Source organism: Coregonus clupeaformis, chromosome 21, assembly GCF_020615455.1.
Source record: "Coregonus clupeaformis isolate EN_2021a chromosome 21, ASM2061545v1, whole genome shotgun sequence".
Taxonomy (NCBI): Eukaryota; Metazoa; Chordata; class Actinopteri; order Salmoniformes; family Salmonidae; genus Coregonus; species Coregonus clupeaformis.
The window spans coordinates 45,762,567-45,789,053 of NC_059212.1; the positions used below are offsets into that span (position 1 = coordinate 45,762,567).

Below are 26,487 nucleotides of genomic sequence, written 5' to 3' on the forward strand. Positions count from 1 at the left end.
GTGGGGGTTGTAGTGGGGGTTGTAGTGGGGGGTTGTAGTGGGGGGGTTGTAGGGGGTTGTAGTGGGGGGATTGTAGTGGGGGGTTGTAGTGGGGGGGGTTGTAGTGGGGGGGGTTTGTAGTGGGGGGGTTTGTAGTGGGGGGTTGTAGTGGGGGTTGTAGTGGGGGGGGTTGTAGTGGGGGGGGTTGTAGTGGGGGGGTTGTAGTGGGGGGTTTGTAGTGGGGGGTTGTAGTGGGGGGTTGTAGTGGGGGGGGTTGTAGTGGGGGGGGTTGTAGTGGGGGGGTTGTAGTGGGGGGGGGTTGTAGTGGGGGGGGTTGAGAGGAGAGATATAGTGGAGGGTTGAGAGGAGAGATATAGTGGAGGGTTATCTCAGCAACAGTGCATGCGTGGCGGGTTGAGCTCGGGAGGCACTTCTGGTTCAGGCTGCAGAGACAGGATGCTGTTGGAGAGCTCCCTGTTGGGAATCTCCAGAGGCATCTGGTGACCAGAAGACAGAACAGGAAGTTAACAGTCAAATCATAATGAGTGAATGTTTAGTACCTCAGGTGGTGTGGAATATACAAATTACTTACCAGTATTAGAAGGGTAAAATTAAGCAATAAGGCCCGAGGGGGTGTGGTATATGACCAATATACCATTGCTAAGGGCTGCTCTTAAGCACGACGCAACGTGGAGTACCTGGATACAGCCCTTAGCCATGGTATATTGGCCATATACCACAAACCACCAAGGTGCCTTATTGCTATTATAACCTGGTTACCAACGTAATTAGAGCAGTACAAATACATGTTTTGTCATACCCGTGGTATGTGGTCTGATATACCACGGCTGTCAGCCAATCAGCATTCAGGGCTCGAACCACCCAGTTTATACAGTGAGGGAAAAAAGTATTTGATCCCCTGCTGATTTTGTACATTTGCCCACTGACAAAGACATGATCAGTCTATAATTTTAATGGTAGGTTTATTTGAACAGTGAGAGACAGAATAACAACAACAAAATCCAGAAAAACGCATGTCAAAAATGTTATAAAATGATTTGCATTTTAATGACTTAGTACTAAACATGACTTAGTACTTGGTGGCAAAACCCTTGTTGGCAATCACAGAGGTCAGACGTTCCTTAATGTGCTTCTTCTTGAGCCACTCCTTTGTTGCCTTGGCCGTGTGTTTTGGGTCATTGTCATGCTGGAATACCCATCCACGACCCATTTTCAATGCCCTGGCTGAGGGAAGGAGGTTCTCACTCAAGATTTGACTGTACATGGCCCCGTCCATCGTCCCTTTGATGCGGTGAAGTTGTCCTGTCCCCTTAGCAGAAAAACACCCCCAAAGCATAATGTTTCCACCTCCATGTTTGACGGTGGGGATGGTGTTCTTGGGGTCATAGGCAGCATTCCTCCTCCTCCAAACACGGCGAGTTGAGTTGATGCCAAAGAGCTCGATTTTGGTTTCATCTGACCACAACACTTTCACCCAGTTCTCCTCTGAATCATTCAGATGTTCATTGGCGAACTTCAGACGGGCCTGTATATGTGCTTTCTTGAGCAGGGGGACCTTCCGGGCGCTGCAGGATTTCAGTCCTTCACGGCGTAGTGTGTTACCAATTGTTTTCTTGGGGACTATGGTCCCAGCTGCCTTGAGATCATTGACAAGATCCTCCCGTGTAGTTCTGGGCTGATTCCTCACCGTTCCCATGATCATTGCAACTCCACGAGGTGAGATCTTGCATGGAGCCCCAGGCCGAGGGAGATTGACAGTTCTTTTGTGTTTGTTCAATTTGCGAATAATCGCACCAACTGTTGTCACCTTCTCACCAAGCTGCTTGGCGATGGTCTTGTAGCCCATTCCAGCCTTGTGTAAGTCTACAATCTTGTCCCTGACATCCTTGGAGAGCTCTTTGGTCTTGGCCATGGTGGAGAGTTTGGAATCTGATTGATTGATTGCTTCTGTGGACAGGTGTCTTTTATACAGGTAACAAGCTGAGATTAGGAGCACTCCCTTTAAGAGTGTGCTCCTAATCTCAGCTCGTTACCTGTATAAAAGACACCTGGGAGCCAGTAATCTTTCTGATTGAGAGGGGGTCAAATACTTATTTCCCTCATTAAAATGCAAATCAATTTATAACATTTTTGACATGCGTTTTTCTGGATTTCTTTGTTGTTATTCTGTCTCTCACTGTTCAAATAAACCTACCATTAAAATGATAGACTGATAAATTCTTTGTCAGTGGGCAAACGTACAAAATCAGCAGGGGATCAAATACTTTTTTCCCTCACTGTAATTACTATTAAAATACTATATATAGAGTGCCTACAGAAAGTATTCAGACCCCTTGACTTATTCCACATTCTGTTGTTCCAGCCTGAATTCAAAATTGATTAAACAGATTTTTTTTCTCACCCATCTACTGACAAATTGGAAACAGGTTTTTAGAAATGTTAACAAATTTATTAAAAATAAATTCAGAAATATATCAAGTACATAAGTATTCATACCCCTGAGTCAATACTTTGTAGAAGCACCTTTGGCAGCGATTACAGCATTTAGGTTAGTATTGTGGAGTAACTACAATGTTGTTGATCCATCCTCAGTTTTCTCCTATCACAGCCATTGAACTCTAACTGTTTTAAGGTCACCATTGGCGTCATGGTACAGAGATGAGGTAGTCATTAAATAAATCAGGTTAACCACTATTATTGCACATAGAGTGAGTTCATGCAACTTATTATGTGACTTGTTAAGCAAATTTGGACTCCTGTACATATTTAGGCTTGCCATGACAAAGGGGTTGAATACTTATTGACTCAAGACATTTCAGCTTTATATTTTTAATTAATTTCAACAACAAAAAAATCAACTTTGACATTATGGTGTGTGTGTAGATCAGTGACACAAAATCTCATTTTAAATCCAGGGTGTAACAAAATGTGAAAAAGGTCAAGGGGTGTGAATACTTTCTGAAGGCACTGTATCTTAACATTGAGTGTACAAAACATTAAGAACACCTGCTCTTTCCATGACATAGACTGACCAGGTGAAAGCTATGATCCCTTATTGATGTCACTTGTTTAATCCACTTCAGATCAGTGTAGATGAAGGGGAAGAGACCGGTAAAAAGAAGGAGGTTTAAGCTTTGAGACAATTGAGACAACAGATTTAAGTGCCTTTGAACGGGGTACGGTAGTAGGTGCCAGGCGCACCGGTTTGTGTTAAGATCTGCAACACTGCTGGGTTTTTCCTCGCTCAACAGTTTCCCGTGTGTATCAAGAATGGTCCACCACCCAAAGGACATCCAGCCAACTTGACACAACTGTGGGAAGCATTGGAGTCAACATGGAGCCAGCATCCCTGTGGAACGCTTTCGACACCTTGTAGTCCATGCCCCGACGAATTGAGGCTGTTCTGAGGGCAAAAGGGGGTGCAACTCAATATTAGGAAGGTGTTCTTAATGTTTGGTACACTCAGTGTAGGTCACAGGTCAACAGAATAAGCAGCCTTTAGTTAGAGCACAGTGAGGATACCTACTCACCTTTGCTAGAATGTCGTCCACTAGTTTTAGAAAGCACTCCTCCACGTTAAAGTTGTCCTTGGCACTAGCCTCGCAGAAACGCATCCCAGATATCCTCGATGTAAACTGTGGATGGAACCGAGACGTGATGATACCAAGTCAATCGATCGATCAAATCAATCAATTAAATCATAGAATTATGGGTCAACTAATATTATTTTCCTGGGGTTTGAATCATGTATAGTACTGTGATGCTCTACACAATAATCCATAAAATAATCCATCAGGAAAGATTATAAGTATAGAAAGCCCTGCCTAACCTCTCCTACTAAAGCAGCTAGAATTTGGAGATGTTCTTCTCAGAGAAGGTTTTTCATTAACGACCAAGGCCTTCAGAGGAATGTAACTCACCCTCTCTGCAGTTTCGGGACTCACCCTCTCTGCAGTCTGTTTAGTGATGATGCGGTCTGTCTCACAGTCCAGCTTGTTCCCCACCAACAGCAGCTCTGCCTCTTCTGAAGCATACTGGCCAATGACAGAGAGGAGAGAGAGGAGGAGATAAGAGGTGTGTACTGTAGTAACAGAGGAGATAAGAGGTGTGTACTGTAGTAACAGAGGAGATAAGAGGTGTGTACTGTAGTAACAGAGGAGATAAGAGGTGTGTACTGTAGTAACAGAGGAGATAAGAGGTGTGTCCTGTAGTAACAGAGGAGATAAGGTGTGTACTGTAGTAACAGAGGAGATAAGAGGTGTGTCCTGTAGTAACAGAGGAGATAAGAGGTGTGTACTGTAGTAACAGAGGAGATAAGAGGTGTGTACTGTAGTAACAGAGGAGATAAGAGGTGTGTACTGTAGTAACAGAGGAGATAAGAGGTGTGTACTGTAGTAACAGAGGAGATAAGAGGTGTGTCCTGTAGTAACAGAGGAGATAAGAGGTGTGTACTGTAGTAACAGAGGAGATAAGAGGTGTGTACTGTAGTAACAGAGGAGATAAGAGGTGTGTCCTGTAGTAACAGAGGAGATAAGAGGTGTGTCCTGTAGTAACAGAGGAGATAAGAGGTGTGTCCTGTAGTAACAGAGGAGATAAGAGGTGTGTACTGTAGTAACAGAGGAGATAAGAGGTGTGTCCTGTAGTAACAGAGGAGATAAGAGGTGTGTACTGTAGTAACAGAGGAGATAAGAGGTGTGTCCTGTAGTAACAGAGGAGATAAGAGGTGTGTCCTGTAGTAACAGAGGAGATAAGAGGTGTGTACTGTAGTAACAGAGGAGATAAGAGGTGTGTCCTGTAGTAACAGAGGAGATAAGAGGTGTGTACTGTAGTAACAGAGGAGATAAGAGGTGTGTACTGTAGTAACAGAGGAGATAAGGTGTGTACTGTAGTAACAGAGGAGATAAGAGGTGTGTCCTGTAGTAACAGAGGAGATAAGAGGTGTGTACTGTAGTAACAGAGGAGATAAGAGGTGTGTACTGTAGTAACAGAGGAGATAAGAGGTGTGTACTGTAGTAACAGAGGAGATAAGAGGTGTGTACTGTAGTAACAGAGGAGATAAGAGGTGTGTACTGTAGTAACAGAGGAGATAAGAGGTGTGTCCTGTAGTAACAGAGGAGATAAGAGGTGTGTACTGTAGTAACAGAGGAGATAAGAGGTGTGTACTGTAGTAACAGAGGAGATAAGAGGTGTGTACTGTAGTAACAGAGGAGATAAGAGGTGTGTACTGTAGTAACAGAGGAGATAAGAGGTGTGTACTGTAGTAACAGAGGAGATAAGACGTGTGTCCTGTAGTAACAGAGGAGATAAGAGGTGTGTACTGTAGTAACAGAGGAGATAAGAGGTGTGTCCTGTAGTAACAGAGGAGATAAGAGGTGTGTACTGTAGTAACAGAGGAGATAAGAGGTGTGTACTGTAGTAACAGAGGAGATAAGAGGTGTGTCCTGTAGTAACAGAGGAGATAAGAGGTGTGTCCTGTAGTAACAGAGGAGATAAGAGGTGTGTACTGTAGTAACAGAGGAGATAAGAGGTATGTGGCCCATCCCAGTGGTGCTCAGTGCTGGTCCTTTATGCCTAGTACTGCATAATCATGCATTCCGTTATCAGTGAAATCCCTTATGATGTATAGGGCCCTGAGTTTTTCCATAATACATTGACCTGATCAGGAAAAACTCAGGTCCCTATTTATGGACAACTGCAATGTAAGTTTGGATACAATGGAACAAAAAAATGTAATATAGCGATAATAACCCTTTACCTTGTCGATCATCTTCATCCATTTGGGTAGGTCATCGAAGGTTTCCTGCTTGGTGATATCATAGACCAGGACTATTCCCTTGGCCCCACGGTAGTAGGCCGAAGTAATACTGTTGAATCTCTCCTGACCAGCTGTATCCCTGGAGGTAGAGGCCACATCACATATCAGACTGGAGCTATGAGTTACACCAGTCCTATGAGTTAGGGCCATGAGGTTTTCCAGACCAAGTCACCTGACAAGACCAGGGAAAACAAGGCTCTAGTTAAAGCTAAAAACAAATGTAGAAATTGCCGAACTTCATGTGAATTGATTTCCATATACAAATCCAGCAAACTATGGCGCAGAGGTAAACATTGGAAGCCAGTCCGCCAGTCCGTCCGCCAGTCCGTCAGTCCGCCAGTCCGTCCGCCAGTCCGTCAGTCAGTCCGCCAGTCCGTCAGTCTGCCAGTCAGGGTATAAGCAGCAGTAGAGAAGTGGCAGAGCAGGGTTAGATGGAGCCTCCCATGGAGAGGTTAGGGCTGACTGACAGACAGAGAGGTTAGGGCTGACTGACAGACAGAGAGGTTAGGGCTGACTGACAGACAGAGAGGTTAGGGCTGACTGACAGACAGAGAGGTTAGGGCTGACTGACAGACAGAGAGAGAGGTTAGGGCTGACTGACAGAGAGGTTAGGGCTGACTGACAGACAGACAGAGGTTAGGCAGCACAGTCACACACTAAATGCCACCATCAGGATGTGTAGCTACAGTATCTGTGGTATCATGCAGCTGTAACATGAAACGGTCAGCTATTCCCTCCAGCTGAAGATAGCTGAACAACACGGTACGGTCCATTACTGTAGCCGGAAGTGTCAGTTCATGTTGTATGTCAGGGATCATCAACTAGATTTCAGCCACGGGCCAATTTCTTCTTGAGCGGATGGTTAGGAGGCAGGATCATAATAACAAATCATTTGTAGACTTGGAAAACAGATATAATATTTGACTAAAACATAATGTACTGAACAAAAATATATAACACAACGTGCAACAATTTCTAAAGATTTTACTGAGTTATAGTTTATAAAAGGAAATCAGTCAATTGAAATAAATGCATTAGGCCCTAATCTATGGATTTCACATGACTGGGAATACAGATATGCATCTGCTGGTCACAGATACCTTTAAAAAAATATGGGCCTCAGGATCTCGTCACGGTATCTCTGTAAATTCAAATTGCCATCGATAAAATGCTGCTGTTTTCGTTGTCCGTAGCTTATGCCTACCCATACCATAACCCCACCGCCACCATGGGGCACTCTGCTCACAACGTTGACATCAGCAAACCACTCACCCACACAACGCCATACACGTGGTCTGCGGTTGTGAGGCCGGTTGGACGTACTGACAAATTCTCTAAACGCGACGTTGGAGCGGCGCTTACAGTAGAGAAATTAAACATTAAATTATCTGGCAACAGCTCTGGTGGACATTCCTGCAGTCAGCATGCCAATTGCACGCTCCCTCAAAACTTGAGACATCTGTGGCATTGTGCGGTTTGACAAAACTGCACATTTTAGAGTGGTCTTCTATTGTGCACCTGTGTAATGATCATGGTGTTTAATCAGCTTCTTGATATGCCACACCTGTCAGGTGGATGGATTATCTTGGCAAAGGAGAAAATGCTCACTAACAGGGATGTAAACAAATCTGTACACAACATTTGAGAGAAATAAACAGGACAGAGTTTGGGAAACTGCACTACAGTACAGTACATTTCAGTCTGTGTGAGGTGGTGGCTGATGATGACTTCCTGTTTCCTGTTGACTCACCAGATCTGCAACCTGATCTTCTTCCCTCTCAGCTCCACCGTCTTGATCTTAAAATCTACTCCTACAGGAAGAAAACAGGGACAAATTTGTATTTTGTCATGTTTTTCATGCTCTTTCCCCTGTGCCAGTCAGTCAGCCATCCAGACAGTCAGTCAGTCAGCCAGACAGGCAGTCAATCAGCCAGTCAGTCAGTCAGTCAGCCATCCAGACAGACAGTCAATCAACCAGCCAGTCAGTCAGCCATCCAGACAGACAGTCAATCAGCCAGTCAGTCAATCAACCAGCCAGTCAGTCAGCCAGACACAGGGGACATTGACAAACAGGCTAGTTCAAATAGCAAGTTCTTCCAAAACGCTTTGGAATATAAAAATTCATGGAGAAAATACTACAACAAGGAAAAAGTTGTCATTATCACACACTTCTGTGCTAGAAATGTAAAGATATTTTACATCAGATATTTTGTTTATGACAGGGCCGACTGGGATGACGACACAGACCAATCAAATATTTCTGTAACCCTACAGCAGTGTTCCTCCTCAGTTCCTGTCATCAAAACACGATGAACAGGCAGACAGACGGAGACCCTCAGAGGGCCAATATGAAGAGCCAATAACCTGTTGCTTCACACAGAGAGAGAGAGAGCTGTGTCACCAGGATGACAAGGCACAACAAGATGGAGGCCAGACGTGGCAGCTGCCTGAGCCAGGGAGGAGAGTGTCAGTGTGAGAGGGACTATTTTGGGAACTATGGGGAAAGTGGCAGATCTTCTGTCCTGGGTAAGTTCCATGGCTGTGTGTGTGTGTGTGTGTGTGTGTGTGTGTGTGTGTGTGTGTGTGTTAGGGCTGGCACAATTACCTTATAACCGTGTAACCGACAGTTATGGATGAAGACCGTCATGACAATAGAATAACCGTCATAACTGTCGGCATCTTCTGGCAATAGCTGGCACAGCTACAAAGTCATAAAATCTTATTTTAAACCTAACCTTAACCACACTGCTAACCCTAACCTTAAATTAAGACCAAAAAGCTCATCTTTGTTCATGTATTTTTACAATATAGACCAATTTTGACTTTGCAGCTGGTCTATCTAAGGGGAAATCACTCAGTTCTGCATCCTGGACATGACTCATGACAAACGTCAACCTGCATGTATATCCATGTTCCTGTGGTGGTCTGCATGATCTACCTCAAGAGACTGTTTCACAAGAGATAAATTAGTTCCCCTCGCCTGTTAGCAAGGAAAGCCAGATTCCTTCAATGCTTTGCATGAGGATAATGAAATAATGGGTGACTTGGCACAAAGATGGTATGGTCATACTATAATGGGTTTATAAGAGTGGATGTCACTGACCCTCTGTTCAAGACCATTCAAGTCCTGTCCCTGTGTGGAGGATTTAACTCAATCAGGCTTGAGCACTTAAACTGTGAGGACCGGCAAGTGACCGGCAATAGATTATCTCCAATCTTTCGAGGACCACGTAGGCCTCAAACCTAGGCTAAGAGAAGTGACTAAATCAGTGTCAGTTAAAAACCTGAGGGACCAGTCAGCAACATCCCAGGGACGTGTCGGTCTACAGACCAAGAGGTTCAGAAACGGCCCCTGATAGTGTCACAAGGACAGACAGCATACCTCTCACCATAGATATAGAACTGATACATTGTCTATGCCTCAGGATATTTGAAATGTCAATTGATAATTACGCTGGATTTATTGATTCTAAACATCTGGAGAGAAAAACATATTAATAACAATATCACTGTGAAGTAAGTTATTGTAGTAGACCGTTTTTTTATTTATGACAAAATACTAAAAGCCACTATTGGGTTCCTCTGGATCAAGGTAGCTAGTAACAACAATTCTGACAAGGCAACAGTACAGTTACTAGGGCCCTCAGTAACCTCTAGTCTAGTTGCTGGACAGGGATCAAGTTACAGTACTAGCTAGCTTCTCTCAGTGCTCTGTTTGACAGATCAGTGTCAACAACAACAACCTCAAGCTTTTACACATTGCAGTCTTCCCCTGTTGTTACCAACTTCATTACAAATAGTTGTTGTAAAATCTATGATGGTGACCATACAGTAGCCTAATACGTGTTCACAGATAAAGGGTTAGCTAGGTCGGTTTGCGTCTAGTCATGTAGTTAGTGTAAAAACTGATTGCTAGCTAGCTAACTAGCCAAGGGTTAGCTAGCATAGAACACAACAATAACAGAACTGTTAGCAGCTAGTTTTGGCTAGCAAAGGAGGCTAACGATATCTGGACATTCCTTACCAACGGTTGATTTGCATGCTTCGCAGAAGGTGTCGTCGGTAAATCTTTCCATTAGACTGGTTTTGCCTACTCCACGGGAGCCGATGATAATGATCTGAAGTTTATAATCGGCGGGTCTGGGCGGCATCTTCCTGCGGCGAGACTGTGCCCCCAGAGCCGGGGAAGCATTCGCCGATCCCCCACCGGCCCTCCGCTGGATCTCATACCGCGAATCCATCAATAATTCCACATTTGAACACCTACACACGCTTTTAAAAGCGAAAATAACTACGTGGGCCCACTTTTAGTAATTTTTCTTTATTCTTGGAAGTTAGTTCGGGAAAGTTTCCAAATTGTTCAGCTGCTGTCAAGAGAATCAAGGGCTGTGTTCATTACGTTTTTACGTTCTGGAAAGTTCAATTGAACTGAAACGGTGCTGTCCTAAAAGACCGGTTGAAAAACGGGGAGGGGTTGGGGAACGCTGTCGGCATGGCCAGTCGCCACACCACCGAACGGCAGCAAACGTAGCCCTTTAGTCTGTTCAAGAACGTACAATAACGTTTTGGGGAAAACGTGTCGTTCAGTACAAACTGTTCTGCAACGTAGCAAACGTTCAAGCGAACTGAACGCACCTCTGGTAGCTTTTTCATTACGTCACCGCAGGGTCCTTGCTATCCGGAATCCTTGGGATGTCCTTACCCCCCACCCCATTGAAGTTGAAACGTAAAATAGGTTAGGTAAGGGTTTTTGTTAAGGTTAGGGCAGCGTTTCCACAAACTCGGTGCTAGTTTAGTTTTTTGCCCTAACACTACACAGCTGATTCAGATGATCAAAGCTTGATGATTAGTTGATTATTTCAATCAGCTGTGTAGTGTTAGAGCAAAAAACAAAACGTGGGAAACCCTGAGTTAGGGTTTAGGGTTTAGGGTAGGGACGTCCCAAGGATCCCGGAGAGCACTGATCCACACCGTTACCGCAGGCGCATCCGAATCTTTCCGCTTCCGTCGCATTCCAAAGGATACGAAAGTTGCAAGCGTGGAAGTGGTTGCATGCTGTGTGTGTCAATTCAATTATCATAATAAAAAGCATGTGCATTACTGTTACTACGGCATGGAGACAGACATCTAGCCGGATTATATACATTTTAATAAATTTAGTTGAAGTTTTTTGTTGAAAACATGTCATGTTGAGAGAGGGACTAATGATAAATAAATGTTATCAGATCTCTCTGACTGTTTAGGCCAATGCTCGTTTCTTTCTCTTGAGGCAAGATTTTCTTTAAACTCTACATGTATATTTTTCTATTGACTAGTGTCCCATTCCCAAATCCAAACCTTATGCTTTAAAAGCCTTGCGTGAAAATGACATTATGAAATACCTATCACTTAACATAATATCACACAGTTTTCCTACTATAAGTTTTCCTACTATAATAACCTTCTCTCAAATCTCTATCCACAAGTTTCCCCCAAAAGCACGATTTTACAGCATTTCTTTATGTTGAATGCCAGTCTAATATATACCGACTGTGGTGCATTGCGCAATGCCATCTCAGCATCCACAGTTCTGCGACATATTTTAATCCAAACACCGACGGCATTTGTGTATCCTGGTTCTCGGCTACAATTTTCTAACAAATAAAATCTACTCGACGACCACGATAGGACCATGGCCAGCAAAAATGAACGAAGCATATGAACACATCGCTAAAGGATTTCGCTGGTTAGCCAGCATCGCAGTTAGACGCTTCTTCGAATCTTAGTTGACGTTAGCTAGCAACTTTGTCAAGAATATCGACACTATGTTAAATTGCCACCTAACTAGTTACAATTACAAGATTGACCTTGAGTTGCAGGTTCATTAGCTAGCTATCTGCTAATCTCAGGGCAGTATTCATTCATAATCCCCCAGGTTAGCTACAGATTGTAACACCAGATAGTGATTTAAACCCAACATGTTGGAGCATTACAGGTGTGGTTTACAAAACGTCGCCAGAGATGTTTCAACCTGGTATTGGCGATATGGTCCGTGTATTGTCCATTCATTCGTTATGAAATTCAAAATACGACGTGGGAAAAGGAAAAAGTGCTATAATATAATTAAATGTGTGGTGTCAAGCAACTATATTCATTATCTAGTGCATTTCTTTCATGTAATTCAAACAGAGAAGGGCCTTGGTCAGGGAGGTGACCAAGAACCCGATGGTCACTCTGACGGAGCTCTAGACTTCCTCTGTGGAGAAGGGAGAACCTTCCAGAAGGACAACCATCTCTGCAGCACTCCTTTATGGTAGAGTGGCCAGATGAAAGCCACTCCTCTGTAAAAGGCACATGACAGTCTGCTTGGAGTTGCCAAAAGGCACTTAAAGGACTCTGACCATGAGAAACAAGATTCTCTGGTCTGATGAAACCAAGATTGAACTCTTTGGCCTGAATGCCAAGCGTCACGTCTGGAGGAAACCTGGCACCATCCCTATGGTGAAGCATGGTGGTGGCAGCATCATGCTGTGGGGATGTTTTTCAGCGGCACGGACTGGGAGACTAAATCAGGATTGAGGGATACAGAGAGATCCTTGATGAAAACCTGCTCCAGAGCACTCAGGACCTCAGTCTGGGGCGAAGGTTCACCTTCCAACAGGACAACGACCCTAAGCACACAGCCAGCGGGGTAGAGTTTGAATGTCCTTGGGAGAGAGCAGACTTGAACCCGATCTCATCTCGGAGAAAGCGCGGCTCGCAATGACAGAGCTTGAGGGATCTGAGAGGAATGTCAAATCGTGGAAGTTATAGTGTCATACCCATGAAAGAGGCTGCAAAAAGGTGTCAACAAAGTACTGAGTAAAGGAAACTTATGTACAGTGGGGAGAACAAGTATTTGATACACTGCCAATTTTGCAGGTTTTCCTACTTACAAAGCGTGTAGAGGTCTGTAATTTTTAATCATAGGTACACTTCAACTGTGAGAGACGGAATCTAAAACAAAAATCCAGAAAATCACATTGTATGATTTTTAAGTAATTAATTTGCATTTTATTGCATGACATAAGTATTTGATCACCTACCAACAAGTAAGAATTCCGGCTCTCACAGACCTGTTAGTTTTTCTTTAAGAAGCCCTCCTGTTCTCCACTCATTACCTGTATTAACTGCACCTGTTTGAACTCGTTACCTGTATAAAAGACACCTGTCCACACACTCAATCAAACAGACTCCAACCTCTCCACAATGGCCAAGACCAGAGAGCTGTGTAAGGACATCAGGGATACAATTGTAGACCTGCACAAGGCTGGGATGGGCTACAGGACAATAGGCAAGCAGCTTGGTGAGAAGGCAACAACTGTTGGCGCAATTATTAGAAAATGGAAGAAGTTCAAGATGACGGTCAATCACCCTCGGTCTGGGGGCTCCATGCAAGATCTCACCTCGTGGGGCATCAATGATCATGAGGAAGGTGAGGGATCAGCCCAGAACTACACGACAGGACCTGGTCAATGACCTGAAGAGAGCTGGGACCACAGTCTCAAAGAAAACCATTAGTAACACACTACGCCGTCATGGATTAAAATCCTGCAGCGCACGCAAGGTCCCCCTGCTCAAGCCAGCGCATGTCCAGGCCCGTCTGAAGTTTGCCAATCACCATCTGGACGATCCAGAGGAGGAATGGGAGAAGGTCATGTGGTCTGATGAGACAAAAATAGAGCTTTTTGGTCTAAACTCCACTCGCCGTGTTTGGAGGAAGAAGAAGGATGAGTACAACCCCAAGAACACCATCCCAACCGTGAAGCATGGAGGTGGAAACATCATTCTTTGGGGATGCTTTTCTGCAAAGGGACAGGACGACTGCACCGTATTGAGGGGAGGGAGTGTATCAAATACTTGTTCTCCCCACTGTAAATGTCATATTTCAGTTGTTTTATTTTTAATACATTTGTAAAAATGTCTTAAAACCTGTTTTTGCTTTGTCATTATGGGGTATTGTGTATAGATTGATGAGGGGTAAAAAAACAAAACAATTTAATCCATTTTAGAATAAGGCGGTAAAGTAACAAAATGTGGAAAAAGTCAAAGGGTCTGAATATTTTCCGAATGCACTGTATATATATAAAAAAACAAAATGTAAACATACAATCTACCTGCAGTGAAGCTACTCAATATTTACATTACATTTAGTCATCTAGCAGACACTCTCATCCAGAGCGACCAGGGTCAAGCACCCCGCACAAGGACAGATCCCCCAACACAGTCGAATCGGGGACCCGAACCAGCGACCTCTCGGCAACCAGCCCAAGCTCCCAACCGCCAGGCCACCAACCATCCAAGATCCCCCCTCACAGTTAATAAGGATCTTCAAAAAAGCATTTTGGGGCAGATAGAGGATCAGTTTTGCTTTTACTATATTGTATTGGCAAGGGAGACCTGGTCAGTGATCCTCAATCTGCCCTCAGGCTTTGAGGCGCCTGCATCGTGCATAGCTTTTATGTGTAAGTGCACCCGGTCATCTGTTTGTTGGTTTCTGCCTGTAGGTTCATAGTGTGGCTGATGCGACCCACGTCACCACACAGCGAGGAAGAGCTGTGACTCACTGGTCTGGACAGGAGGCAGTTCGTAATGCAATATGCGCTCAGAAATTGTGCGGACGCATTGATCAGTTCACTCAAATGTACTTGTTTTTTTCCTGGGGGGGGACCTCTCGTTACTTGGATGTGAAAATCCAACAGTTGTAACGGGACAGAGCGGCGCTCGGGTGCTGTGTTGAATCCATTTCAGTATAAGGCTGTAATGTAACAAAATGTGGAAAAAGTCAAGGGGTCTGAATACTTTTCGAAGGCACTGTATATGTACATATCTACCTCAATTACCTCGTACCCCTGCACATTGACTCAGTACTGGTACCCTGTGTATCGTTACTCAATGTGAATTTATTTATTTTCTTATGGTCTCTATTTTCTCCCTCTCTGCATTGTTGGAAAAGGACCCGTCAAGCATTTCACTGTTAGTCTACACCTGTTGTTTACCAAGCATGTGACCGATAAGATTTGGTTGATCGACTGTGCAGTCGGCCATCAGGTTGCTATACCATATGTGGTTAGCTGATATGTTAAATACTGTACCTATCCAGGCATAAGATCTGGCATGTGTCTGCAATGTAGTCGGGCAGGGAAACTCGACCCATATCTTTACCGTACAAAGACAAGAGATGTTTACTGGATCATATTCCTTCCTTATTCACACAACACTCTTTAAGTGAGTCAGCGACAATAAAACATGATTATTTCTTTGTGTGAATCTGATTCCATTGTGTGATTCCATTGAAATGTTCTCTAAATGGATGGCGTTTTTATTTAGCTAGAGGTTAGCGTCTTGAAAACAAGCTATAACGGCTCCCGAGTGGCGCAGAGGTCTAAGGCACTGCGTCTGAGTGCTTGAGGCGTCACTACAGACCCCCTGGTTCGATTCCAGGCTGTATCACAACCGGCCGTGATCGGGAGTCCAATAGGGCGGCGCACAATTGGCCCAGCGTCGTCCGGGTTTGGCCGGTGTAGGTCGTCGTTGTAAATAAGAATTTGTTCTTAACTGACTTGCCTAGTTAAATAGAAATGAACCAAGCAAAATAGACAGCTAGGCGGAGATCCTGTATGTTAAAAGAGCTACAATACACGTTGTAGGCTAGGTTGTGTATTTCTTGTGGTTGTATGTATTTTCATGTCCTTTAGGAGAAACCACCCATTTACTTTATTGCGCACACAGCAATAAACCATAATCATAGTCTGTGGTTACGGTCAGTGTCGTGTTGTTGTTGTGGTCTCTGTACATACAGTACTGTTGTTAATTGGATCTAGAGCGGATACTAAATTATTGAGAGACCATGTTTTAACGAGACAGGTTGTCCCCCCTAACGGCACCCTATTCCCTACATAGTGGCACTACTTTTGACTACTTTGGCCCTGGTCAAAAGTAGTGCACTATTGAGGGGAACCGGGTGCCGTTTGGGATGGAGCCTGAGGGTTGGAGCAGTTCTAAGATGGTTGGAAAGGAAGGGCCTTTATAATGGACGTAAAGCTTCTTAAGGCTTTGTGTATATTTAACGAGAGCGTTAGATTGTCCTCTCCTTCTGTTCTGGGATGTCCTTTAGCCTCTCTTTGGTCTTAATTCACACTAGTGCTGCTTTCCCTGATAAGAGATCTCTGTATCTGTGCATTAAGCCAAATCAAAACTGGACTGGAGTGTACAAAAATGTGTCCATCAGTGGAAAATAAAAGGGTCAATCTCTTACCTTGTGACTGAGTCGTGTTGAATGGAAAATTCCCCATCTCGATATGTTGGTAGTGAAAACTGGATTTTTCTAACTCAAGCATTTATAAACATTTAGAAGCATTACAAAGCATCTATATGAATTTATAAAGCATTTATAATGGCTTGTTAAATAAAGTCATAACCATAAAGTATAACCAACAACTGATAATCATTCATAATTTCTATATCTAAAGTTAGTCAACATAATACTGGGTTGGACCTTCTCAAAATAAAAGGGCAAAAAACAAGTAACTTAACCTTTTGAAAGCTCAGAGTTGACCTTTTATTTGTGGACCACAGGGCCATAACCAATTAACCAATATCATGTTTCAATAATGGACCATTAAAACTATACAATGTTTAAACCTTTAAACATACAACTGGACCATTACTATGCCACTTTAAACTTTAAAACATACAGCTCCTTTAAAACTCCTTTAAAACATACAGCTCCTTTAAAACTCCTTTTAAAACATACAGCTCCTTTAAAACTCCTTTAAACATACAGCTCCTTTAAAACTCCTTTAAACATACAGCTCCTTTAAAACTCCTTTAAAACATACAGCTCCTTTAAAATTCCTTTAAAACATACAGCTCCTTTAAAACTCCTTTAAACATACAGCTCCTTTAAAACTCCTTTAAAACATACAGCTCCTTTAAAACTCCTTTAAAACATACAGCTCCTTTAAAACTCCTTTAAAACATACAGCTCCTTTAAACATACAGCTCCTTTAAAACTCCTTTAAAACATACAGCTCCTTTAAAACTCCTTTAAAACATACAGCTCCTTTAAAACATACAGCTCCTTTAAAACTCCTTTAAAACATACAGCCAACATGACAGGTCACCTTTCACCCCCTCCCTCCCTAAAGCTGATATGTATGTAATGAAAATTCCTCATGACGATAATATACTTTTTTTTTTTTTCATGCTACAATGTCCTCTAATGCATAGCTCAGACCAAAGGTCCAAACAAACAAACAATGTTTATGTTTTCTATGAATGGGCTATTTTCTCCAACTCCTTTTTCTTTTTTTTTTGCTGCTCCTCCTCTTTATGTTGATGAAACTTGAAGTAATACTTGGTTGAGTGGAAGTCATACTGAAGTCACACAGAAGTCGTCCTCTACATGAGTTGGGATGAGTCTACTAACGGCGGTAGAAGTTGAAAAACAAAATGGATTATGTCCGTCACCAGTGTCCATGAGAATGGATTATGTCCGTCACCAGTGTCCATGAGAATGGATTATGTCCGTCACCAGTGTCCATGAGAATGGATTATGTCCGTCACCAGTGTCCATGAGAATGGATTATGTCCGTCACCAGTGTCCATGAGAATGCTCCAGTCCAGTAGCTTCATGATACCCTGATTTAAAACTTCAAAACCTGCCCCCTAACCTGGGCTCTGCTCAAACTGGACAATTTCAACTGTAAGTTTCCTCTCTGATAAATTGGTCCTTCGAGTCGAATAGACCAGCATAATAACATATCATATTCATTGTGTACATAACCTGTATCCTAAACATAACCTGTATCCTAAACATAACCTGTATCCTAAACATAACCTGTATCCTAAACATAACCTGTACCCTAAACATAACCTGTACCCTGAACATAACCTGTACCCTGAACATAACCTGTATCCTAAACATAACCTGTACCCTGAACATAACCTGTATCCTAAACATAACCTGTATCCTAAACATAACCTGTATCCTAAACATAACCTGTATCCTAAACATAACCTGTATCCTAAACATAACCTGTATCCTAAACATAACCTGTACCCTAAACATAACCTGTACCCTAAACATAACCTGTACCCTGAACATAACCTGTATCCTAAACATAACCTGTATCCTAAACATAACCTGTATCCTAAACATAACCTGTATCCTAAACATAACCTGTACCCTAAACATAACCTGTATCCTAAACATAACCTGTACCCTAAACATAACCTGTATCCTACATAACCTGTATCCTAAACATAACCTGTACCCTAAACATAACCTGTACCCTAAACATAACCTGTACCCTAAACATAACCTGTACCCTAAACATAACCTGTATCCTAAACATAACCTGTACCCTAAACATAACCTGTATCCTAAACATAACCTGTACCCTGAACATAACCTGTATCCTAAACATAACCTGTACCCTAAACATAACCTGTATCCTAAACATAACCTGTACCCTAAACATAACCTGTATCCTAAACATAACCTGTACCCTAAACATAACCTGTACCCTAAACATAACCTGTATCCTAAACATAACCTGTACCCTAAACATAACCTGTATCCTAAACATAACCTGTACCCTAAACATAACCTGTATCCTAAACATAACCTGTACCCTAAACATAACCTGTATCCTAAACATAACCTGTACCCTGAACATAACCTGTATCCTAAACATAACCTGTCCCCTAAACATAACCTGTATCCTAAACATAACCTGTACCCTAAACATAACCTGTATCCTAAACATAACCTGTACCCTAAACATAACCTGTACCCTAAACATAACCTGTACCCTAAACATAACCTGTATCCTAAACATAACCTGTACCCTGAACATAGCCTGTACCCTGAACATAGCATGCATCCCAATATTGTCCCAAAAATGTCAACCTCTGACCTCCATCTATTTAAAGCCATATCTGCCTCAGCATAACACAGACAGGAGACCACAGGGTTCATCTTCTCAGTTCTGTAACAGTCTAGAGTTGTTGTCCCTTGGTCAATAAGCGTACCAGGAAATAGATCCATCCCAAGTTAACAACCATGAATCCATCCCAGTAACCCGTGACCTCTAGCCTTTTAACATTTCATAACTTTTATTTGATTTCATTCTCTTTTTATGATCTTAAAAATCATCCATTCAACCTTCAATAACTACCATGACAACGTGTGAATGTTTCTGTTCCAGACATTAAAATGAATAAGCGTGAACCCTTTCATGATGAAACAACAACTCTCCTCTTTTCCTGAGAAAGATCATATCCGATAATTAACACATGTTTAGGGTTGCAAAATTCTGGTAACTTTCCCCCCAAAATTCCCAGGTTTTCCAGAAATCCTGGTTGGAGGATTTCCCTGCTTATTCCCTTCTGATTCTGGGATCCTCCAATCGGGATTTCTGGAAAACCTGGGAATTTTTGGGGTAAATTACTGAAATGTTCCAACCCTACACAGGTTTAGTTAGATGTGTTGAATAATGCATCTGAGCAGCTCTCCTATAGCCCCAGGTGACGTAATCTGCTTTTTTTGGTGAGAAGCTGCCTCGTACGTAACCATGACAACGTACTTCAAAAAAACGTCAGTCTAAGAGAAGGACTTAATATTGAAGAAGAGCTCTATAATATTGCACAACCCCACAATCCAGGAGCTCCAATCGGGGGGGAAAAGGTTTGAAATCTGAACGGACCAATCCTGTGTAAGTTTCTCGTCACGGTCATCCTCCATTGGTGGGAAAGCCCTTTTTTAATGAAAAACACTGACCTGTGTAATCCACACTGCTGTCAGCACAGACAACTAGGAAGGAGACAGGGACAGAGATGAAGTTACTGTAGTCTCACAGAACATTGGTCTACAGTAGGGTAGTCAGGTCTAGAGCAGTAGTCAGAGCTCTTTAGATCGTGTTAATAATATAATAATAATAATAATAATAATAATAATAATAATAATATGCCATTTAGCAGACGCTTTTATCCAAAGCGACTTACAGTCACGTGTGCATACATTTTTACTTATGGGTGGTCCCGGGGATCGAACCCACTACCCTTGGCGTTACAAGCGCCATGCTCTACCAGCTGAGCTACAGAGGACCACATGTTAAACCCTGTGTGATCAGAGAAGACACCCTGTTCTTTTGTCCCAACTCTCTTTGTGTCTTGAGTCACTCTATTGTCCAGTAGGGTTTGTGTTTCTAAGGCAGTGTAATCGTTCCACCTCAAAAAGCACAAGAAAGGAAGATTTTTCAGAAATCTTTTTTTTTTTTTTTTTGTAGTTAGAAATAGATAAGATTAGCATTCCTGAAACATTACATTTGTTGAAAGATTATTTGAACTCTAGAGGAATTAAGCAAATTGAGTGCACCCAAATTGGCCATTTAAGTGTATAGGATTCATACAAAATTCAATAAATATAGTACCCAATATCCAATTTGGACCAAACTTCTTCTTAGCAATGATTAAGAAGTGAGGAATCCAAATAAATGGTCAAAAGCCACCCACGGACCCCCCCAAACCCCACACCAAGACCACCTCAAAAGGCCATTATACAGTATCAGTTCTCTATGTTCGACAAGTATTATGAAGCTGTGGCTTGGAGTATTCTTTTATCCATCATATGTAATGTATTCTCAGTGAATTTGGTGATGGTTTTTTTCCACCTGTTCAGAGAAATTAGCCATCGAAGTCGCTTGATTTTCCCCGCAACAATTAGTGTGAAAGTTCCTGCTGTTTCTGCCACCCCATTTTATCCATCTATATATGCTGTTTGATTAGTGACATTTACCATTAAACCCAACCCAATACCATTATCATTGCAAAATACCATACAGTGTGTAGTTGGGGCTTTTACCACTGAAGACCATTAGAGACCATAACATTGAAACCATTAGAATTCCTGTAGCCCAGGGTTCTTCAATTCCGGTCCTGGAGGGCCGAAACACTTCTGTTTTTTATTTCTACCTGGTAGTTAATTGGTGTCCCAGGTCTGAATTAGCCCCTGATTAAGAAGGAGAGGATGAAAAACAGAGGTGTTTCAGCCCTCCAGGACCAGAAATGAAGAACCCTGCGTGTAGCCCAATGGTTTGCTTTGTTTACCAGGAATGGTCCAACAGTAACTAATCCAGAACTTCTTTGAAGGGAAGAAACACACAGGGGCCGTTTCATGGATACAGATAAAGCCTAAGAGAAGAACAGTTTGTGTGTGTTTGAATTGCTTTCATGGAGGACAGGCTTGAATTGTAAGGACGACCACACCATTTTTTTTTTTTCACCATGAGCAAAAGCTATTGGTTTTCTACCCAAAGATGCATAAGGGTCCATTTAATAAACACAAGAGGCCAGCCAAAATGTATAAAAGGGTGTGGCAGTAACAGCAGAAACAGCGGCATCTAGTGGACAAAACGGGGTACTTTAACACTAATTTATAGGGGGAAATGCAAGCGACTTCAATGGCTAATTTCTCTGAACAGCGGGAAAAACAGAGAATTCATTACATAGCATGAATAAACAATATTTTATATAATTTTGATCATTTATTTGGATTCCTCACGTCTTAGTCATTGTTAGGAAGTGGTTTGTTCACAAGATGATGCTTTAATGTTTCCTTACTACAAAAATCCTACTTTCTGTGAACAATTTGAAACTGAATCGAATTAATTCAATAATGATCAATAATAATTCAGTCGATGAACCCTGGATTCTATGGGATGCATGCCACCAAAGGTTTTATTAAAAACAACGCAACGGCATTTGCATCTGGGCTGAATAAATCACAATTAAAGAAGATATCAGAATTTGAAAAGTTGTTAAGGACAGTGTTCTCAACAAACACTTTTTTTCAGACCAGGTAGCGACTACTCTCTTCAAAGTCAAAACAGAACTAAATGTATTGATAAGACAGAGAGCAGAATTTGCCATCCATGGAGTTAGACTCAACCATTACTTCCATGGTAATCGACCCAGTCGTCTACTGGCTAACAAGCTACGGAGTACTGATCAATTAGCGGATACTGCAACTACTGAATCTGAATTACTATCAGAACCCAAATGAATCAACCAAAGATACTCCCTTTTCTATAAAGAATTGTACACCTCTGATTGTAAACCGACACCAATCCAGATCAAGTTGTTTTTAAAAGATATACAAACTCCTCTTCTCTCAATTGAGGAAGCCGGCTTGCTGGGAGCCCAAATCTCTCTCCCCGAACTCAAAAGGGCATTGGATAACATGAATAAAGACAAACCATCTGGTTGGGATGATATTCCCCCTGAGGTCTATTTAACATTTTGGAACCAATTAGGTCCACTGTTACTTGAAATGATGAACACAGCCGTTCACAAAGGTTCATTTGGATGGGTGCAAATACATCTCATTTTAAAAAGGTAAGGATGCCACCCAGTGCTCTCACTATCGCCCCCTATCTTTGATAAACACAGATAATATGTATATATATATATTTAATTCTGTCGTCCTGTCTCAAAACTTACTTACCCAAATTGGTACATCCGGACCAAAGCGGGTTTGTTAAAAAAAACACCTGCGTCGTCTGTTACATATCTGACATGCTTCATCAGAAACCAAAGCTCCTTGGGCAGTTCCATCCCTCAACACAGAAAAAGGCTTTTGATAGAATGGTCATATCTTTGGTCGGTTTTGGAACATATGGGACTTGGCTCCAATTTCATTAATATGATTAAAATACTATATCCCAATCCGTCAGCCACAGTCATAACAGGAAGAGGACTGTCTGTACCAAACATTCAATTGTATTCCCAGGCACTAGCATTTCGTCCCCTCCTAAATTGGTTTAGACATGATTCTTCCGCCCCTCTGGCTGAGTATCGAGAGAAATATGGTGTCTCCTATTTCCCTGGAAGAGGTGGTCTTCACTGATATATCACTCAAACAATGTAAACTACCCTAACTCTATTATTGCGAACACAATCTCTATTCGGCACAAAATGTAAAAAAGATGTAACTGGAAATGAAAATGACCCATACTACTTCACAATAAGGCCTTTTGCATCCCCCCATGTTGTTGTTGGTCTGGGGGGAATGGGATGGGGAGTTGGGGGTGATGTTGGGCTGTGGGGAATGGGATGGGGAGTTGGGGGTGATGTTGGTCTGGGGGAATGGGATGGGGAGTTGGGGGTGATGTTGGGCTGGGGGAATGGGATGGGGAGTTGGGGTGATGTTGGTCTGGGGGGAATGGGATGGGGAGTTGGGGGTGATGTTGGGCTGGGGAGGAGGGGAATGGGATGGGGAGTTGGGGGTGATGTTGGGCTGGGGGGAATGGGATGGGGAGTTGGGGGTGATGTTGGGCTGGGGGGAATGGGATGGGGAGTTGGGGTGATGTTGGTCTGGTGGGGGGAATGGGATGGGGAGTTGGGGGTGATGTTGGGCTGGGGGGAATGGGATGGGGAGTTGGGGGTGATGTTGGGCTGGGGGGGAATGGGATGGGGAGTTGGGGGTGATGTTGGGCTGGGGGGAATGGGATGGGGAGTTGGGGGTGATGTTGGTCTGGGGGAATGGGATGGGGAGTTGGGGGTGATGTTGGTCTGGGGGAATGGGATGGGGAGTTGGGGGATGATGTTGGGCTGGGGGGAATGGGATGGGGAGTTGGGGGTGATGTTGGTCTGGGGGAATGGGATGGGGAGTTGGGGTGATGTTGGGCTGGGGGGAATGGGATGGGGAGTTGGGGGTGATGTTGGTCTGGGGGAATGGGATGGGGAGTTGGGGGTGATGTTGGTCTGGGGGAATGGGATGGGGAGTTGGAGTGATGTTGGTCTGGGGGAATGGGATGGGGAGTTGGGGGTGATGTTGGGCTGGGGGGAATGGGATGGGGAGTTGGGGGTGATGTTGGTCTGGGGGAATGGGATGGGGAGTTGGGGGTGATGTTGGGGCTGGGGGGAATGGGATGGGGAGTTGGGGGAATGGGATGGGGGAGTTGGGGGGTGATGTTGGTCTGGGGGAATGGGATGGGGAGTTGGGGGTGATGTTGGGCTGGGGGAATGGGATGGGGAGTTGGAGTGATGTTGGTCTGGGGGAATGGGATGGGGAGTTGGGGTGATGTTGGTCTGGGGGGAATGGGATGGGGAGTTGGGGGTGATGTTAGTCTGAGCAGCCTATGGGTACATGTGGTATAAACTGGGTGTGTAAATTAACATGAATGTTGTGCCTGTAACCCCCAACAAAAGAATGACAAAACAAATAGAAATAAGTGGTTTGGTCCAAATTGGATGTTTGGTATTATATTTAATGAATATTATATGACTCCTATAAATTGAAATGGACGATTTGTGTGCAATCAATTAGCTTAATTTCGAATTGTCTTTCAACAAAATAATGTTGCAGGAAAGTTTATATTATCTTTTTCTAACTACAGATACTATTTAAAAAAAATCTGAGATGATCGGTGTCATGGCTTGCTGAAATGAAATGCAACAGGGGCGGGCAAGCTTTGGTCCTTCCTTCCTCCTTGGAGGTCTGCTTACATAAAAACTACTAAAGTTAAGAACTGACTAAAGTGTCAGCAAACTGGACTGGTCGAGTCTGTCTGGACTGGTCGAGTCTGTCAGTAACTTCAACATCCCAGGGACCAGTGCTAGTCAAGTATCCACAGACCAGTCGGAGGTTAATACTTTTCAACTTCTATCCACATTGAGGGATAACTTCTAGCCTTTACAGCCAGGCTCACTGAGTCTTTTCCCTGGTCCATTTGATCATAGTCTCAGGCGAGCGATAGAGGAAGATGAGTTTGGCGTACATGTCTTCCTCCAGGTCCAGCTCTCCCGTCTCTCGGACCAGGAAGATGTCGGTACACAGCTTCAGGATGCGGTCCACGTTGGGCAGCTCCTCGAACATTATGGTGTGGGATATACCGCTGAAGAACTCACGGACGAACTTACCGATGACGAGCACCACAGAGGCATAAAGACCCATGATCCTGGAGGGGAAGATCAGGGAGGGAGAGATCAGGACATACTGTAATTGTGCCCACATACACTGCCTTCAGAATGTATTCATACTCCACATTTTGTTGTTACAGCCTGAATTCAAAATTTATTAAATTGCTTTTTTTTCCCCCTCACCCAACTACTCACAATACCCCATAATGACAAAGTGAAAACCTGTTTTTAGATTTTTTTTGTTGCTAATTTATGATATACAGAAAAATCTAATTTACAAAGGTTGTGAGTCTTTCTGGGTATGTCTTTAAGTGGTTTGAACACCTGGATTGTACAAAATTCTTCAAGCTCTGTCAAGTTGGTTGTTGATTGCTAGTCAGCCATTTTCAAGTCTTGCCATAGATTTTCAAGCTGATTTAAGTCAAAACTGTAACTAGGCCACTTAGGAACATTCACTGTCTTCTTGGTAGCATTTCGCTACACCCGCATTTCGCAACACATGCAATAACATCTGCTAAACACGTGTATGTGACCAATACAATTTTATTTTATTTTATTTGGTAAGCAACTCCAGTGTATATTTGGCCTTGTGTTTTAGGTTATTGTCCTGCTGAAAGGTGAATGTGTCTCCCAGTGTCTGTTGGAAAGCAGACTGAACCAGGTTTTCCTCTAGGATTTTGTCTAGATCTATTCCGTTTATTTTTATCCTAAAAAAACTCCCTAGTCCTTCCCGATGACAAGCATACCCATAACATGATGCAGCCACCACCATGCTTGAAAATATGAAGAGTGGTAGTCAATGATGTGTTGTGTTGGATTTGCCCCAAACAGAACCCTTTGTATTCAGGACTTAAAGTTCCTTTCTTTGCCACATTTTTTGCAGTTTTATTTTAGTGCATTATTGCAAACAGGATGCATGTTTTGGAATATTTGTATTCTGTACAGGCTTCCTTATTTTCACTCTGTCATTTAGGTTAGTATTGTGGAGTAACTACAATGTTGTTAATCCATCCTCAGTTTTCTCCTATCACAGCCATTCAACTCAGTAACTGTTTTAATGTCACCATTGGCTTCATGGTGAAATGACTGAGCGGTTTCCTTCCTCTCCGGCAACTGAGTTAGGAAAGACGCCTGTATATTTGTAGTGACTGGATGTATACAGTGGGGGAAAAAATTATTTAGTCAGCCACCAATTGTGCAAGTTCTCCCACTTAAAAAGATGAGAGAGGCCTGTAATTTTCATCATAGGTACACGTCAACTATGACAGACAAAATGAGATTTTTTTTCTCCAGAAAATCACATTGTAGGATTTTTAATGAATTTATTTGCAAATTATGGTGGAAAATAAGTATTTGGTAAATAACAAAAGTTTCTCAATACTTTGTTATATACCCTTTGTTGGCAATGACACAGGTCAAACGTTTTCTGTAAGTCTTCCCAAGGTTTTCACACACTGTTGCTGGTATTTTGGCCCATTCCTCCATGCAGATCTCCTCTAGAGCAGTGATGTTTTGGGTCTGTCGCTGGGCAACACGGACTTTCAACTCCCTCCAAAGATTTTCTATGGGGTTGAGATCTGAAGACTGGCTAGGGCACTCTAGGACCTTGAAATGCTTCTTACGAAGCCACTCCTTCGTTGCCCGGGCGGTGTGTTTGGGATCATTGTCATGCTGAAAGACCCAGCCACTTTTCATCTTCAATGCCCTTGCTGATGGAAGGAGGTTTT

The 26,487-nt window shown here is 42.9% G+C and overlaps 3 protein-coding genes across 4 annotated transcripts in view; all 3 read right to left on the bottom strand.

Moving 5' to 3' along the window:
* Nucleotides 1-283: 283 nt before the first annotated feature.
* Nucleotides 284-10,645, bottom strand: LOC121534743 (ras-related protein Rab-12). Its single transcript, XM_041841321.2, has 6 exons — nt 9,840-10,645; nt 7,566-7,626; nt 5,756-5,894; nt 3,945-4,034; nt 3,531-3,635; nt 284-476 (listed from the first exon to the last, which is right to left on the bottom strand). The coding sequence occupies exons 1-6, from the start codon at nt 10,054-10,056 to the stop codon at nt 369-371; spliced, it is 720 nt and encodes a 239-aa protein (XP_041697255.1). The 5' UTR covers nt 10,057-10,645; the 3' UTR covers nt 284-368.
* A 5,735-nt stretch (nt 10,646-16,380) lies between these two features.
* Nucleotides 16,381-19,242, bottom strand: LOC123481582. 2 transcript variants are annotated; one of them, XM_045206099.1, is made up of 2 exons: nt 18,448-19,242; nt 16,381-18,071 (listed from the first exon to the last, which is right to left on the bottom strand). In XM_045206099.1, exons 1-2 carry the CDS (start codon nt 18,885-18,887, stop codon nt 17,606-17,608), a joined length of 906 nt encoding a protein of 301 aa, XP_045062034.1. In that variant the 5' UTR covers nt 18,888-19,242; the 3' UTR covers nt 16,381-17,605. The 2 variants fall into 2 exon arrangements, with proteins under 2 accessions (XP_045062034.1, XP_045062033.1); XM_045206098.1 differs by having other exon boundaries at nt 16,381-18,035; nt 18,340-19,242.
* A 4,676-nt stretch (nt 19,243-23,918) lies between these two features.
* LOC121534514 (piezo-type mechanosensitive ion channel component 2) overlaps nt 23,919-26,487 on the bottom strand; it is a gene marked incomplete at its 5' end in the record, with an annotated part of 210,421 nt that continues 207,852 nt past the window's right edge. The window contains 1 exon segment of the mRNA XM_045206050.1: nt 23,919-24,798. Coding sequence (XP_045061985.1) covers nt 24,546-24,798 — 253 coding nt within the window.